Here is a 15,938-nt window from a genome sequence, read left to right as displayed (position 1 = left end):
GAAACATTGCAATGATTCAGCAGCACTTATCTTTATTGTCAGTCCTCATGTGCATTTATCAGGCACACAGCCGGCTAGTTATGCATGTGTGTGTGTGTGTGAGACAGTAACAGAGTGTGTTGTGGCGTTGGGGATTGTTGCTGAGACAGTACACTGCTTACTATCACAAGTTGTTTCTTAACATTCTGCCCAAACTAACCAAATAGTGAAAAAATTTTTTTGTTGACTTTACTCCCAGGCCTGTTTTTTTCCCTTTCAAAGCTAAAGCCACAAACTTGAATATTGAAAGTGTAAGTGCTCTGCATTGTCACACACACAAACACACTTTGTACCTTCCTACATGCTCGTTGCAGAACACCGACTCCTTTTCATGCAGCATCATTGTCACAGAAATGCAGTAAATGGCGAAGTTAATCGTTTGTAAATATTGCAAGGGCTTTGCAAATCCACAGGCTTGCTTCGACTTGGAGCCCCAGTGACCGCTTAAGTGGAAACTCCAAATAAGGCAGTGTCCGGCCCCGCCCCTAAATGTCTGTATTTGGACATGTGAGTTCCGGGTGGTAGTAGTGGAAAAGTGATCGGAAGCCACAGACGTTTAAAGAGATGACAGTGGACAAAGCGTCATGGCTCGCTTTTCACCAACTTGTGAAAAAAACAGAAAAAAACCCCAACTTCTTTTTTATTTTATTTTTAAATACACCCATGTAATTTGGTTTATTACACTAAAAGTTAAAAACAAAGAGAGAAAAGATAATAAAAAATAAAAAGCTTTGGAGTCACCATCCACTCACAATCTTTGAATGGTTTCACTCCTAATTAATGATTTTAAGAAAGGTTTCTTTAAATCGATTTTCCATTGCTGCTGCTGTGTCAATGTAAGCCACGCAGGCCTGTGCAACATTCTCAGAAAATACTGAATGAAATGTCAGAGCTTGAATATTTCAGACCTGAGAAATTAATAGTACCTCAATGAACCAGAAGTGTAAACAGTGTGGGAGAATTAGTCTGAATCATGCTCAGTGTTTAGGGGGCTTATACAAACAGATCAGCCAGTGATCTCGTATGTCTCATTACTGAGTCCTCCATGTGCTCGTGTCTGCGTTTTCTGAGTGTCAGTCATACCAGTGGGCTGTCCCCCTCAGGGTGTCTTCAATCCGCTCTTGTAGGATACCTTAAATCGGTTAAGCAGACAGCAGTTATCCCGGTAAACTTGATTCGAATTGCAACATTCTTATAACAGGCTGAATATAGATTTTCTGTTTTGGCTTCATCACGTCATACTGATTCATTCCCTCGGCTTGCTCACTGTATCAACTTTTTTTACACTGGCCCAGGTCAAAGGGCATCACGAGTTAAATTTGTCTTGATTCTGTTTGCCAGGGGTGAAAGTAAAAGTTGCAGAACATCAATTTGCCTTTTAAATATTATCAGAAGGTTTTCTATTAAGTTTTGTATTTTAGTAGCAGGAAAACCTGATAGGATGAGATTATTCATAATAATGTTTCTAAAATCACTATTTATCATCTTATATTACTGTCATCTTGCAAAAATGCATGAGTTCATCAATGCAGTGATCCATGGAAAAAGGCTTCCTCAACTGTTATGTCTATAGATGCAAATCAATCAGAATCCCATCGGCATGACTGAGGACCTTCTGTACTGCAGTGTATCTCGCCAAAGGGAAGTGCCGGGTGGTGGCTCTGTGGTTGGAAAGTTGAACAGTCGAGCTGGAACACCTACCGTACCTGTTGCTGTTTTATTTCCTCGACTGTGAGCCGGGGCACATGAGGCAGGCCTGCATTGTTTGTCCATGGCCCTGCGGCGTTAGATCTCTTTGACTGCAGTGTCCGGGCTCTTTTGCATACAGGGATTCCATGGAAGCACATGCTTACTTTAAAGCAGGAAACTTCCCAGTCAGCGTGGATGTGCAGGCAAATAAGTTTTGTTTTTCCAAGCTTCATGGGGATAGCTAAAGTGTTTTTTCCTTACTATTAAAGGAGTTGGAAAGTTACACTGCCTGCAAATTTACATTCTTTATTATTTCCTGTGCTGTTCTTGTGTAACCTGTGGTTACTGCAAGCATCGATGAGGGGGCACAATCATCATGGCGGCTTGAGTTGGGGCATGTCCAAACCTGAAAACAGCGTGCGGCATTTTACTATGGGTTTCCGGCAGAGTGACATTTTTCTGTGATGATTTGTAATACTGAGGAATAGTGCTAATAAGTCCCTTTTCACTCCATAATGTAATAATAGAACAGAAGTGCCACCCTATTATTAACCACTCCTCTCGGTTGAAACTTTAGTTAACACGCCAGATTATTCAGTCCCCCATTTTTTAAGCTTTTGCAACCAGCTAAACACAATCACGATCATGCTGATGCAAAGAAATAAAAAGAGTGTCCCATGTTTGCTGCGTGAAACAACTGGTAAGATATGATCTCACTTCCTGTTTGTAAGTTTCAGTGCCAATTCTGACAGGTTATTGATTACTTTAAAGTTAACTTCATCCACCAATTTCTTAACTTTTTAAAATTGGGCATATGGTTTATTAATTTACATCATAGTCACACTAGTACATCATCCAATTGAGAAGAATTTGCAACAAACAACCCAGAGACCTGACAGAAAATAAGGGACATGCAGCTGACATTATATGCCTAAAACCTCTCCTCTTTTCAAATTGAATGAAGTACAAAATAAAGATGGTGTTATATTCAATAATATGTTGAACTAGTGCTTGAGTCCATAAACTCATCAGGCCATTTTTTACTGGGATCACAATCAAGCCAAAAGGATTGTTTTTACCCGAGACATCTATGCGTGTTTTTGAAGGGATGCCAAATGCTATCATTTTTTCTGTAAAGGAAATTTACCTTGCCTATGGGTATAATAACGTTACCTTGACTATGCAGCTGGGCTCATTTTAGCCGCCAGCTTGAGTTTAAGCCACTTCTGAAGTGGTTTTGCTTTTCTGAAACGTATCTGTATCTGAATATCCTTCAGATACAGTCTGTAGTATAAAGGTGCCTCCAACTTCAAACTATTGGAGATAACAGTGTATACCAAGTTTCAGACATTTAACATGGTAAAAAGGATCAAGATATTATCTCCTATCTATGTAAAATTTTAAATTTGGCACAAAGGACAGTGGAAGAAGTGTAATCAAGTTAGAGAGAAATATTCTTCCTATGCAGATTTAAGGCTCGTCTCCTTAGTGTGCCTTATTATTGTTTTCCAGGCAGCAGATGAGGATAGCCCAGTAAGAACAAACTTTACCTTCCCCCCTGATACTATCATTGTCCAATTACTACCTGATATTCCGAAGGGTCCTTTTAAAACAGTCCTTTTATTGATGCTAACTTTATCTGTGCCTTTTACCTGTAAAATTAAAGTACATTAAAGAATCACCTGCTTTTAACCTCATAACTTCTCTTGTACTGTAAATCCAGTAGTAGAGAAGATTTTCCAGTAATTATAGAGTTGCCGGCGTGATCCACAAGCCAGTGTACTTGAATTGAACCCGAGGCTGTTTCGTATGGTATGCCAGTAACTCTGGACTTGTGTGTGAATGAGAAACACATCGTAAATGGCTTTGTAAAACCACTAAGGTTAATGGTCTAATGGTTACACTCTTTACAGTTTGAGGGGAGAATGTAAAATATAATACATAAGCTTTTAGCTTTATTTTTAAGACATGCATCCATAAAGGTATTTAAGTTATCTCCCTATTGAGTCTGCCATTTGTAGTAGAGCTTCACTAATATGGATACCAATGTGCATTTAGAAAGCAGGGCCAGCACAGATACCTCAGCAAAAAATCTTTACAGGTCAAGAGGTGTATTTTAAAATTCTGGATTCCTTGTTGTTGAATGTAAACAAGTGTTCAATAGTGCCTAAAAACCTGGATAATCACGTGAACTTTTGTTTTTAGAATTGGGACTCAAATTTCCAGGTGGGCTAAAACACACACTGAGATTCATATAAAGACAATGCCACTCTGTCGAGGTTAAACGCACAGAAACACGTGTGCAAAATGGTGAGCGGATCATGCCGTGGAGTTCACTTTGCCACTGCTCACAGTAAGTGATGAAGTTCAGTGAAATAAATCTACTTCTGCAGCGAAGAGAAAAGAAGAATGGAGACTCCAAGTAAACATGCATATTAGATCACTCAGCGGTGGTTAGGCAATTGAATTGATTATACAAATTCCTTTTAATTAATCTAAGTTTGAATAAATTAAAAAAATATTAAATGCCTTTCCCATATCATCAGGGGATGTGAGAAGCTTTTTCAGAGAAGTGCAATATACTGTGCAGCGATGAACTACAGCTGTCAGTTTTTCTTAATCATAATATTTCAACTCTCCTGACATTCGGAGTAAAAATAAACACATTCAAGGAAGCTGAGTGGCAAAACCCAGCTGTTTTGGCAGGATATCTCCAAGATATAAAGGAGGGAAAAAATGCACAGTGTATTTGGAAGTACAAATCTTGGCATTTCAGTGGTGTACTGATGGATTCAAGTAGGTGGTTTTTTGGAAGAATGCTCTCCCACTTGGCATGCTTCACAATGAGTGTGGAATTATACTCGACTTGCCAATTGTTAAAAATGTGATTTCATAAGTCAAATAAGATGGGTAAATCAAGGTCAAGAGTAATTTTCAAACCGACAGATACTTAACATTTATTCAAAAGCAATGGATTCACTGACAAACTGTGTGCTTATGGTTGTTTTTGTTTGTTGACTTGGCTGCTTTGACTGCTAAGTCGGGGAGGCAAACAAAGCAAACGCAGGACAAGTTGATCAATGATCTCCCAGAGTTCACGGAGGGGCCGCGTAAGGGTTTTACCAAGGCTGGCTTAACCACCAAAGGAACAAAAACCTCCATTACCTACTCCCGCCTAGCCCACCGATGAGACACCAAATTAAGGTCAATGAAACCACCAACTAGAGATTGATCATCAGGACATCAAAGTCACTGATGTAAATCCAGCCTTTTTCAGACATCTGGGGTATTGATACAAGCCTCTCCCAGAGGAGAGTTGCTGGTTAGAAACCGATATTCCTCATGGCGTGGGGGGGTACTCTGACCCACCTTCTACAAAGACCTGTGAGGTCTGAAAAGTATCTCATCGCGAAAGGGTTGAAAAGTTTATCCGCATCATCCTCTACAGACTTGCCAGGTGAGGCTCTTACGCAACTGTGCAAAGTTCAAACTGGGTTTGCTGTCCCAAAGTTACACTCAAGGACACGTTTAGATCACAGCAGCCTTTACTTCAGATAAATCAATCAAGCGCATGAAATCAGCTCATTGTTTCCAGTGGTCAATGGAAATATGATAAACAATTACACAAACAGTAAGTTCCTTTCACTTGGAGCATGACAGGCCCTGTGGCTCCTCCCCTGCCCTGTCACTAGAGTATTTTGGTTCAAGTTCCACTGCGGCATCCGGCTGTGTTGCGGTCTCGGTTTCACCTCCCACTTCCTTTTTTTGGCCCTGACGTGTTTCCGCCCCTGAATTAGAATCAACTCTTTCCACACAGAGTTGTGATATCAGGCCGTCTTCCTTCTCTTGTCGACAGTGTTCGGAAACTAATAAGAAACCCCCTGGTAAAGCTAAATTCTACCTCCCAAATCCTTTGCTCCGTACCACGTGACAAGAGATACGGGCCGAGATCAAAACCCTAAGCAGCTGGTGTAACACAAAGAGGAAATCTCGCTCTCTAACGTAATGATAAGATAAAGGCAAAGAGGGCTCGCTTGTGCAAGCTTGAAGAATGTATGCTGTTTAGTAATTGCTGATAGAGTAAAAGTGAGGAGAAATCTTTCATATTTGTCTACTGACAGATTCTTCTTCTTCCATTTCAGGCATCTGAGCATCCTCTAGTCTTTGTAGTTCTGGGTGAGAAACTGAAGAGTAGCCACGGGCTCTCCCAGATCAAAACTTGTGATGAAGGCTTGAAAATCCCATTTACCTGTGGGAGCGGGGAGACAAACACAAAGATATTTATAAGTATTTACAGACACTTGGAGGGGAAATGTACTCACTTTTCACTCTGATCTGAAACCGTTTTCAGATTGATTTCAATAAATTATTATTATCTGTTAGATAATAAGCAATATTGTATATAAATAAAGTACATTTTAGGCAGAGTCTCCGGTGGATTACAAGAGCATTTCTTATGACCACTTGGTCTGTGTTTAGGGCATCTGAGGCCTAACTGAGCAGCACATGGCTCTGGGATGTGAGTCACTGAGAACAGCACTGCTGAAAATAAAACATGTTGCTGTAATGATGGAGGTGGGAACGCAAGGACGTATTGGCAAGAAGATATGATTCAATCGCCTGGACTGTTTTTTTTCTTCCCTCCCCTTTTAAACAAACACCAGACGGCCATCCGGCTGGTATGACAATATCACTTCTTAGATTTTGACAACCGCTGATTCCCTGCAGCTTCCTCTCCCTTAACACACAAAAAAAGGACGAAAAAAAAAAATCACAATTATCATTCCAGGGAAAGAAAACCCTGCATGCTTTCAACTTGCAAACTTCAACAGCAGAACGAATGTCTGTCTATCTGTGTCTTCATATGTTTGGGTGCGCGTAAGACAATGCTTTGCTGCTTTGCTCTGTAATCCAGGGAATCACTGACATCCTGGTATTTCCGTATGCGCAGTAATTACATTAACAGCTGCTCAAGAATAGCGTCGGAAAGTCATCTTTTGAATAGAAAGCCAACTATTGAAATAGTCCAAATCTGTAGAGAGAGTGGCCTCACAGTTTGGGGTCAAATCTGACTATGCCTGGATAGAAAAAAAATATAAAAATTACTGCTTTTGACCTCTCGCTGCAGCTGCTTTACAGGCCCTCACTGTAGCTGTTTTCACCATCAGAGAGCCACATTTGTATCCTCCGGCATTTTTGAATGAGATATGGGAGAAGAAATACGCTTTGCCAGTGCCACAGACATCAAGTGCACTCACCCACCCCCTACCCCATCAATGCAGAAACAAATCAGAAGGGTTCATTTACATGTAGCACAAAATGTCTTGTACATGGTTATAATTTTCACGCTTTTTCCAGCACACATTACTGCACCTAGCTCCTATCAAATTTTAAAGTCGAGTATATATATTTGATATACGTTTTAATAATTACACAACCGTTTCCCCCGATTCTCACCAATTTGATTTAGCTTTTAAGACTGACACCTCAGAGTGTTCGCAACTTCGGGTCAAGTTCTGAGCTCAGCTGGGGCGGGTGGGGGGAAAATGATGAATAATAACTGGGAGATGAGCAGATGAGTACCCGAATCTTGCCAGGTCCTCTCCTTGAATGAGAGCTGCCTGGAGAAAGGTCTCTGATAATCAAGTGAGGGCAATGGAGTCAAGTGACCTATCTGTATGATAGGGCATGCTTCCAGTGCCCCTTCTGGCCTGTGCTTCAGTCACAGATAATGCACCGCCTCTGCAGATCCCCTGCATGTCCACAACAAGGTCCCTCACACCCTTAGAGACACCACTTAAAAAAAAAAAAAGGGGGTGAGGGGACAGACGGCAGCTATATCCCTATTTTGCCTCAATATAGGGATATAGTTGATGAGTCATGTGGCAGAGTTGAACCTCATGACAGTCATGCTTTAATATTCAAACTTTCACTTACCCTTACTCATAGGGAAAAACCTACCATAATACAAGGAAACATTTCCTCTAATAGAGCATGTCACACTGGCGATTGTTTTATTGTAACATGATGATCAAACAGAGAGTAGAAAGCAGGCGCTGCTTGTAAGGCTTTACCCACATAATCCCATCTAAAGCTGTGCAATCATTGGGCAAAATCCAAAATGAGGCAAATTCAGAATATCTAGTGCTATCACACTGGCTGGTACCCCGCAAACGCCTAGACTCGCAAGTGACCTTAAAATAGGCTGGTGCCTGTTTGTAGTGCCGAGACGCGTTTCCGCCTCTCCCATCTGCGTGTTCATGGAAAGGACAGATAGTGTGGGACCTGAGGGCGATCTTAAAGTCTTCCTGCCTCTCCTTTTGTTTCCACCTTGCTTCCACGTCTGGGCATGGCAGAAAGATCAGGACTGCTGTGAGGTGACACAGAACTGCTACATTTAGTGGTGTGGGCGGTGTCCCTGTTAAACCTCTTACAGTGTCTCAGAAATACTAAAAAAACCCAAGTGATGCTGCTTTGTGGTAGTGTCGAAGGAATCATATCAGGCTAAGAGCTCTTCACGCAGGATTCATAGTTCTAACTAAAGCAAAACGCAACCTTAATTTCTTTGTATCTGTCAGAGGTCAGGGGTCGGACACAGAACAGTTCTTTGGGGATGCTTAAACAGGGTCAGTGTGAGTGTGTCGGAGCTTACCGTAAACACAGCAGTAGCTAAAGCGCTTCAATCTTGAGGGGAATTGTTGAATTATAGTTGGCCACTCTGTTTCTCTCTATGCTGGAAATACTGAGTTTCCAATTATATAAAACAGAGAGGAGAGAGCTCATCACACTGGAGAGGCAGGACCGGATAATGACTACCATTTGCTCGAGAAATGACTCAAAGAATTATTTTTCATAACAGTTTATCGGAATAATCAACTATTCTCGTGAATATATCATCTCTGGAACACCTTCAGGGTGCTTCTTCAAATTTGGCACAAATGTTGACTCATAATTACAATTTGGTCTTTTTGACCTGGCAAAAAAAACAACCAAAACATGTTTTGGCCACAACTGAAGAATTCATAGGATCATTTTGAAAAACTCCCATACAAATGTCTAAAGACAAAACCACTAAATGAGAGATCAACTTCGCTGACACATCATATTGATCTGCAACATTTTCCTGGCTGTCCATCAACACCGTAACTCATGAAGATAAGCAGGGATTCTTAGCATATCTCATATTTGGTCAGATGTAGAATTGGTGACACTAATCGTTGCTTCCCACCTTTAAACGCCGCTGCTTCTTTGAGGCAACGTCCATATATGAAACACTGTCAACACAGATTTATTGTTAAATTGTATTTTATTGTTACATTTCATTATTGGATTTTATTCAATTACTCCAAAATCCTCATTACTTTTTTTAAAAAGTGTGCAACTCTCATTTTCATTATCAATTGCTGTGTTTTCTTCACTCATCCCAAAGGAAATTATGAGAAGCTGGAAGCAGCAGATATCTTTCTGATTTTTATGAGTTTCTTAATTATCAACTAAGTGACTCATTAACAAATTACTTCACTTATACTTATATTGTGTCAGCTGGAAGTAACCCATTTTAGAAATACTATAAAGATATTTGTGGATAAGGGAAGTTGAGGAAAAGTCAAGACACTTTAACTTTTACTCCGAGCCTGTCAAGACTCTGTAAAAAAAAGAAAAGAAAAAGACACACATAGAAAAAACACAACCAGCCAAAATTCAACACGTTAAAGTGTTCCTTTAAGGCAGCCGACTCCTGGCTGAAACTCAGGCCTGCTGTAGCAACCAAATCCTGGCTCTCTTGACTCCACGCAGCTCTGATTAATGGTAGAGGCTGTGGGTGGGTGGTAGACATGGATCTGCCCATTACCACACTGCAACATTGCAAATGGCTTCAATTACTGTGGAGTGTGCTGAGCTGGCAGTAGGGGCTCTAGGAAGCAAGATAGGCAATGTGTACGATCCAGCAGCTAACGCCACTGTGAGCCATTCATTCGCGTGACGTGACTGTCGCCTTCCCAACAATTTATCAGGGACAAAAAAAAAAAATAATACAGAACACATGGCCAATTTTTTTTTCCATTCTTATCTTCTCTTTTTTACTCATCATAGTTTTTGGTTCTGATCAGTCGATACCAGCTGCTGAGCTTCAAGTCAGGACGTGGAGTGCTCGACGCGCGAACAGCGTATGTGCAAACTAACGTGTAGGCTGAAACATCACCCCAAGGCATCTCTCGAGGCCTTGGGGTTTCCCTCCCGGCATTGTAACACTGTTTCCCTTGACAAACTGACTCGTCGGCACCAAACAGTAGCAGGACATATTAAGGGCTTGCCAAGTGGCTGACAAGTATCACAAGGGTCTGAGTGCCCACGGCTGCCCCCCTCCCCAACCCTGGCACGGGGGCAGCCTCCAGTCAGGGACAGCCAGAGCAATGGGGATTCCCTACGATGACGCCCCTGTGCCCCATGCCAAGAGCGCAGCCCCCCTGTAGTTCCTTGTGTAACAAACCAGCTGTCCCCATCAGTTCAATGACCCACATTCATAACCTTAACGCAGGAGGCACTGCCGACTCCCACGGCTCCTCGCAACAGCCCTGCTCCACCTCTAATTGTTCACCCCCTTTATTAGTAAAGTGATGGCCAGAGATGAAAAGAAAACAGAGAAAAAATCTGAGATGAAATTGAGTCAATGACTGCACTACTGGAAGTGGAAAACGATCATTAGGAGTCTTCCACCCACGGCTAAATGCTCTCCCTTCGCAAATCACATCAATTAATGTCATGGGCTATGAAAAATTCTCTCTGTGTCATACCACATGGAGGGAGGACAGACGCTAATAAGTGAACATACTTAACGGAGGAGGTGGGGAGGCATGGGATTCCCTCCGTTCCTCTTCTCCGTGCGGGATTAATGAGCTCCGGGACAATTGGGCAAAAATAAGGAAGCAGGTAAACCAGAGAATACGGCCTGAAATATCCCACATGTTTTGTTTCTGCTCATACACCACGACTAGGCTTTCATTCTTAATGTGTAAAACACTATTGTCAATTATCTATTCTCTTGACATATTATTGTGTCCAGAACTGACCCATCAAATGAAGCGCGTGATTATCCGGGAGAATTTTTTTAATTTCATTTCCCTTGTATCGACAGAGCAGCTAGCAGGAGAGAGGAAGTCTTACAGCGGGAGTTACGCTCATCCACTCGATTAAGGATGGGTGGATCCACTCAGTTCAAATGCTTCATAACGAGTGGGCAACTTCTGTGTGAGAGCAGTTTATTTTGCACAAGAATACATTAAAAATATTCTAAATAGTAAACTATTATTCATGCTAGTATTACTTCAGCTTAACCAGCTGTGACATCGCGAATGCCCCAACGATGCGGCAAGAGTTCATCGCAACCTCCCCAAAGTGCGCCGAATAAGTAACATACTACAAACTATATCTCTTTTGACACTTCTTTTTCCAAAGGTTTCAACATCAAACAGACCTCAGCCTAATGTGCCCGGATTGTTTGCTGACAAAGCTGTCAAAACTTCAAACAGCCGAGACTGGCAGCTCCACTTATTCACGGCCGCAGCGCTTGAAGTCTCAAACCACCCTGATCTCCCCTCAAATCACCGGCTGTGACCTGACTCGAATAGACAGATAGACACGCCTCCTGTGAGGTGCTGTACTGTGCATCCAAGTGCTACAGCCCACCTTCCCACACAGACTTCAGGGGGATGGAAAAGTACGAAAAAAAATAAATAAATCCAAAAGCGTAAACAAAACAATACCTCTGCAAGACAAACAAGGTTGAATCAAAGGATGTATGGATATAATATCATCAAACTAAAACGACCTTTCACGTGGAAGCATGTGACGTAGTTGATGGGCCTTTTAGGTTTGGCGGAGGTTAACAAGACGTGGTCAGGCAGACTCGTGCAGGTGTGCGTGGGAGCCAATAATACTTGTCTTGACCCCGCAGGCATTAACGCTGCAGCAGACTTACTCACTAACCTCATTAACATTTCCCTTGTTAAGTTCAAGCATTTGGAGAAAATTATCTTCCTAAAGCAACTCTGAATGCTTTGATTAAAGCATCTTAATTGTGAATTATGCAGAATGACATGGGTCTTTATGAAACAAAGGCAGCACAGTGAATCGCAACACTAACAAAGATCAAGTTTATAGTAAAAAGTACTCAATCAACACAGATATTTCAGGAGTTGCAGAGCCTAATGTGGAAATATTACACCCTAAATTAAGGAGTACTCCCTCTAAAGGAAATGAATATTGTAAAATGACGTGGCTTCTTATTGTCTGTTCCAAAAATACTTTCCCAAAAACCACAAAAACCTATAATGTGAGAGGAACTGTTAGGTTTCAATTCCTTGCTGTAAACTTTCATTGCTGATTCAACAGATAGATGCTGGCAACCAGCCACTGTTGGTATATGATAGATGATACTGCAGTGGGAAAACAATGTAGCAGACTGAAGAAGCTGGTGAGTGGAGTTATTACCCCGGGATGCCTCCTCCTGCTCCGTGAGTGACACAGACGCGTCTGGAGGCTGCTCGAACAACATGAACTGGTAGCGGTGAAAACCAGAGTTCGATGGCGGGGTTGGCGGCTTATAATCTGTACGAAAAACCAAAGAATCAGAATCAGGAGAGCTGAGAGTGGGGGCTGGCATTTTATAACAATTGACTGTAAGTGTGTGCTAAATCTTTGACATCCCAATTCTTTTTGTTGTGCAGCAAAATCCACGTGGATTATTTAAACCAAAGGGAGCCGTACGGCCATAAAAATCGTTAACTCTGAATTCTGAGAATTCTTTAGTCAGTCTGGGTTGTGGGTAATAAACTGGCTACAGATTTTCTTTGGATAAATCCTCTTTAATCATCACCAACACTGCAAGACAGTAAACATAACCAGCTCCACGGGGGAGGATGATGGCGGCGTGTGCATCTCTGTGTGTGTATGCGAGTACTGGTGCACTTTTTAAGCCCTTTAAATTCACAATAGTGGGAAGGAATTAAAATTACTCTGAGGAGAGGGGTCACGAAAGAGTGACTTAAAGGTTATACAGGAAAAATGTTAAATTCCTCCAAGTGATACAAAAATACTGAAATACTTTAGCATAAATTATAGTAAGACTTAAATCTACAAGTCCAAACAATAATATGGAATTATTCCAACTAATTATATATAATATATACCAGAGCAAATTGCACAGCCTACACACAATCAATGAGTCAGATCAACTTTCTGGAATTAAACTAAACCTGGGAGTAATGAAGCCAAGGTTACACAACGAATAGTCAATAGAAGATCTTACTTACCAGTGAGGGTTGTTCCTTCTATTTGTCCTTCCTTGAGTGCACTGCCCTGGAATTTAAAACACAAAAGTTAGCCGGGCAAATTATGAAGCACAGCCTGTTTGTTTTGTGACAAACCCAGCGATAGCAAAGATTTGATAAGAAAGATAAAACAGACAGCAAGCACAGGCTGCTCTTCTTTCAGATTTATGCTCCCATAGGCAAATGTTCTACATTCAATTAGTCCAGTCTTTATAACCACAAAGGCTGGCCATTTAATTTATTTCAAGCCAATGCTAGTAGACTGTATCCTGCTGAAGTGACAGCAAGCTCGAGATCCAATAAACAGTGAAATATTTGGCGATTATTGGGGAAAAAAAAGCTCCAGTACAAGCTTGCATCCACACTGCAGGTTAAAGTATGTCAAAATTAAATATATAAAAGACCAGGTATTTTAATATCAGAATACAAGAGACAATTTTCAGACAAAAGACAGTTCCCAAGCAAATTAAACCACTGAGAAGATTTCCAATTTCCCATATTATTAATTGTATATTAACTTCTTGTTGCCTAGAAACAGATATCATGTAACCCAATGTGAAGTGCAGATATTTTCATAAGCATTTTCTGCTGTATATTTGTCAGGTTAAACTCCCTCAGCCCCAGGAAGCACACAGTCAGGCACTTCACACTGCAAATTGCACACAGGCATGTTTGTTTAATATACTTGGCTATTTACTGCAAGACGGCTGCATCCTTGAGTGGGTGGAAAAGGACTAAATATGCTGTCTGTGAAATGGCCCAAAACCCACTTGAGGTAAGCGTGGAAGTCCCCATCACAGACTGGAGTATGTGGTCTCAGCACCTATTTCTGTCCTCTTTTTGCCACGCACAGGCTCCCCCTACAGGCTGACGGGGGTACTGCGTTAACAAGCAGCACCAAGGACAAAAGACAGGCAGGACCAAGCTGCTTCCCCCCCCCAATCTCAGCTTGAAATTCAAGTTCCAGTTTAATAAGAACACATATCCACAGAGAATAAAAACTGTAGTAGGACAGCAGCCCAGAGCAGAAGAAGATAAAGCAGAAGGATAAAAACAGAAATAATGTTTTAATTTTCATCTTGGGAATGGTGCATCCAGATTATGATTATGATATATGTTTTGAAGAGGATAAATGCATCCAACTGTTGGAACGACATCTTTTCGAGGACACTAATAAACACTTTCAATGCCTATCCAGGTTTCTTGACAAGTAAATTAAAAGCTTTATTTTGCTATTTACTCATACGTGGGACAGGGGACTATTTAAAGCAGACCAACCATAGTTTGACTTCTCTCTTTGCTTCTTGAAGACTGCAGCTGTCACCTCGCAGCAGATGAAATGTACTTTGAGGATGATAACGGTTCATAATGCCAATTAAAATGCTAAAACTACAGTTATAAGCACACAGAGTGTGCAGGTCTATATCAGAATGACTGAGATGCACAAACGACCGTAGCATATTACTATCAGTTTCAAATAGTAATTCACTCTTTCAGCAGATTTAAAGCATGCATTCTGTATCGTGCATATGCTCTTATCTATAATCCTGTAACCTCTCTTTAAAAATAACAGCAAGCATTGGAGTGTTTACACAGACTGATCAAATTCAGAAGATTAGTTTCAAATGTGAGTATCTTCATCCACCGATCGGTGAGAAAAAAAAAAAAAGCTTTATTTAGAAATAGCAAGTGTCCTGCAGCCTGCAGAATCCAAACCCATTGCCATAGCAACAGGTAGTCAACATTTGAACGTGCAACATTTTCCCACATCTTAATGCTCAGTTCTCGCTCATCCTCCCAGGCACCCTGTGCCCTTTTAATTTCATTATAATACATAGTGTATAAACAACAGCAAATGAATAAAATATTGAAATTTAGCCAAATAATAAAAGATAAGTCAATAATATGCGGAGTCAATAATATGCCGATCTAACACACAATCACATATATTATTATTCACAAGAAATCAAAAAAAAAAAAAATCACAAAAGTAGTTTAAGGGTTGGAGTGATTAATCTGTACGGAGCAGAGCTGCTATCACAGTCGCTGTGACCGAACAGGGCCGTGCTGGGGTTGCTGATCCTAATGTTCACTGGGGAGTGACGCACTTACTCGCTGTGACCCACAGGGCAATCTCACATGGGGGGCGGCCTCCCTCAGGGACTTGGTTGTGGGGTGTGACGCCAAACATGACAAGTTGGCATCGCTGAATGACAGCCACGATCTGTGTTAATAACCTTTATGAAGAAACGCCCATTTTAAGGTATGGGTATGTGTAGCATGTTATCCTTGCAGTATTTATGATAATAAAAACAAAAAAACATTTAGATCTTTTGAAGTTGTGGAAAAAAATACTGAAAATTCAAAAGACAATCATCAGGCTGGACCGTGGAACAGTTTAATCAGACTAAAAACTTTAAGCATAAAATGATTTTCTTATTAACCCCACCCATGAAAAATCTGTGAGTGATTCATCTGATTGTTGATGAAGAAAGAATCCAAGACTGAGATTCACTAGTATGCCAAGAGAATTTGAATGCTGCTTATAAATCTGTAACATTTATAGAAAAAAAACCTTCTGTAGTGAAAATAAGCGTAATATTACTTTACTAACAGAGATACCCTAAGACATCAAAATACTCTGAGGCACGATATCCAAGACTTTATACACTGAAGCTGTTTTCACACCCAAACTCTGAAATAAGTCAGAGGAGTCAGGTCGGGACATCGTTTGAAGTTGCCCTTTCTAACAGTAGCACGCAGCAGGAGATAGTCTGCCTCAGCTGCAGTCTCACAACTTGAAATGCTCCGGTTCGTTTAGAAGAGGGAGCTGTCTGCATTTAACTGCAAGGACACATGATCCCCAGGCTGTTACCTGCA

At 41.1% G+C, this 15,938-nt stretch overlaps 1 protein-coding gene across 2 annotated transcripts in view; it reads right to left on the bottom strand.

Moving 5' to 3' along the window:
• Window positions 1–5,255: 5,255 nt before the first annotated feature.
• The window catches only part of LOC102293744 (phosphatidylethanolamine-binding protein 4), a 52,754-nt gene continuing 42,071 nt past the window's right edge, over window positions 5,256–15,938 (bottom strand). For both annotated transcript variants that reach the window (XM_014333683.2, XM_005922652.3), the window contains 3 exons: window positions 13,041–13,086; window positions 12,220–12,336; window positions 5,256–5,977 (listed from right to left, as the gene is read on the bottom strand). In XM_014333683.2, the coding sequence (XP_014189169.1) occupies window positions 5,886–5,977; window positions 12,220–12,336; window positions 13,041–13,086 (255 nt within the window). In that variant the 3' untranslated portion in view covers window positions 5,256–5,885. The remainder of the gene's footprint in view (window positions 5,978–12,219; window positions 12,337–13,040; window positions 13,087–15,938) is intronic.

Source organism: Haplochromis burtoni, unplaced genomic scaffold (assembly GCF_018398535.1).
Source record: "Haplochromis burtoni strain Fernald_Lab_line unplaced genomic scaffold, NCSU_Asbu1 Contig_62, whole genome shotgun sequence".
Lineage (NCBI taxonomy): Eukaryota > Metazoa > Chordata > Actinopteri > Cichliformes > Cichlidae > Haplochromis > Haplochromis burtoni.
The sequence above is the reverse complement of the archived record's forward strand: the minus strand, read 5'-3'. Positions and strand labels throughout refer to the sequence as shown.